We start from the raw sequence: 1,139 nt of genomic DNA, 5'->3' as shown, positions 1-1,139 counted from the left end.
GCACATTGCTGGCTCATGTCCAGCTTTTCATCCACCAGTACCCCCAAGTCCTTCTCGGCAGGGCTGCTCTCAATCCCTTCATCCTCCAGCCCGTATTGATACCGGGGGTTGCCCCGACCCAGGTGCAGGACCTTGCACTTGGCCTTGTTAAACCTCATGAGGTTCACACAGGCCCACTTCTCGAGCTTGTCCAGGTCCCTCTTGTAAACTGCCTCATTGCACAGACAGGGGCAAAATATTTAATTTTACATGAAAGTTTTGGACATTTTTAAATCCCTCCCCCATTTTTTTTTAACAGTCGATTTCAGCACATATCCCAAAACAAAAAAGAGAACCTACCTTTGCCACTTGCAGTAGTTTCCTGAATCTGCTGAGACGTTTGAACTAAGAGAAGAAAAAAAAGCTTTCAGACAAGAAACAATGGTTCTTGTTTAGAAAGATTTGTAATATGTAAGAAGTATGTCCTTGGCTTACGGTAGGAAAACAGCAGAATTGTGAGAAAAAACATCTTCTTGATACTGAGCAAGACAGCTGGTGGAGTAACACTAATAAGATCTTGGAGGAGTGGCTCTAGGGGTTGAGGAAGTCCTAAATATGGCACAGTGCTGATTACTGATGTTTGTGTAAAGACTTTTTTCGTATTCTGCTTACATTTAGCCTATGGCAGACAGAGCAGTGGGCAGAAGAAAAAGCTGTGGAGTGAGGAACATCAGTTTGGGATACAACTAAATGTTACATACAGTTGTTCTAAGATGTAGCTGACATGTCAGCTTTTCGATGTGAGAGCTGTGTGGTAGAACCGTGCTGCCACACAGTATACAAGACTGTATATAATTTTTCTAGCACTGTTCTTCCAAGGGAATGAGATTACTGATTCATATCAGTCACACATTTGCTAGAGATAATGCAAGTGATCATATGGCTGAGACTAAGGGAGTAGGTGGTACTGGGTTTTTTTTAGCAGCAATGTAATTTAAAAAAAAATTGTCCAAAAAAAAAATCTATAGAAGTTTTAAGACGCTAATAAATATTTATAGCTAGCCAGCTTGTTAGGGAAATATTTTGGTCAAACTTCAAATATTAAGCTGTACTAGAAGGTACAAATCTCAACACAAACTTGAGTTCAACACCACTGCAGA

General features: G+C 40.6%; 1 protein-coding gene across 1 annotated transcript in view; it reads right to left on the bottom strand.

Moving 5' to 3' along the window:
* The window catches only part of MILR1 (mast cell immunoglobulin like receptor 1), a 6,934-nt gene extending 6,426 nt beyond the window's left edge, over positions 1 to 508 (bottom strand). The window contains exons 1-2 of the mRNA XM_019474231.1: positions 475 to 508; positions 340 to 384 (exon numbers count right to left, since the gene is read on the bottom strand). Coding sequence (XP_019329776.1) covers positions 340 to 384; positions 475 to 508 — 79 coding nt within the window. The remainder of the gene's footprint in view (positions 1 to 339; positions 385 to 474) is intronic.
* Positions 509 to 1,139: the final 631 nt, after the last annotated feature.

This window comes from Aptenodytes forsteri, unplaced genomic scaffold (assembly GCF_000699145.1).
Source record: "Aptenodytes forsteri isolate BGI_AS27 unplaced genomic scaffold, ASM69914v1 Scaffold153, whole genome shotgun sequence".
NCBI lineage: Eukaryota > Metazoa > Chordata > Aves > Sphenisciformes > Spheniscidae > Aptenodytes > Aptenodytes forsteri.
Note: the sequence above shows the minus strand (reverse complement) of the source record. Positions and strands in the feature narration are given on the sequence as shown.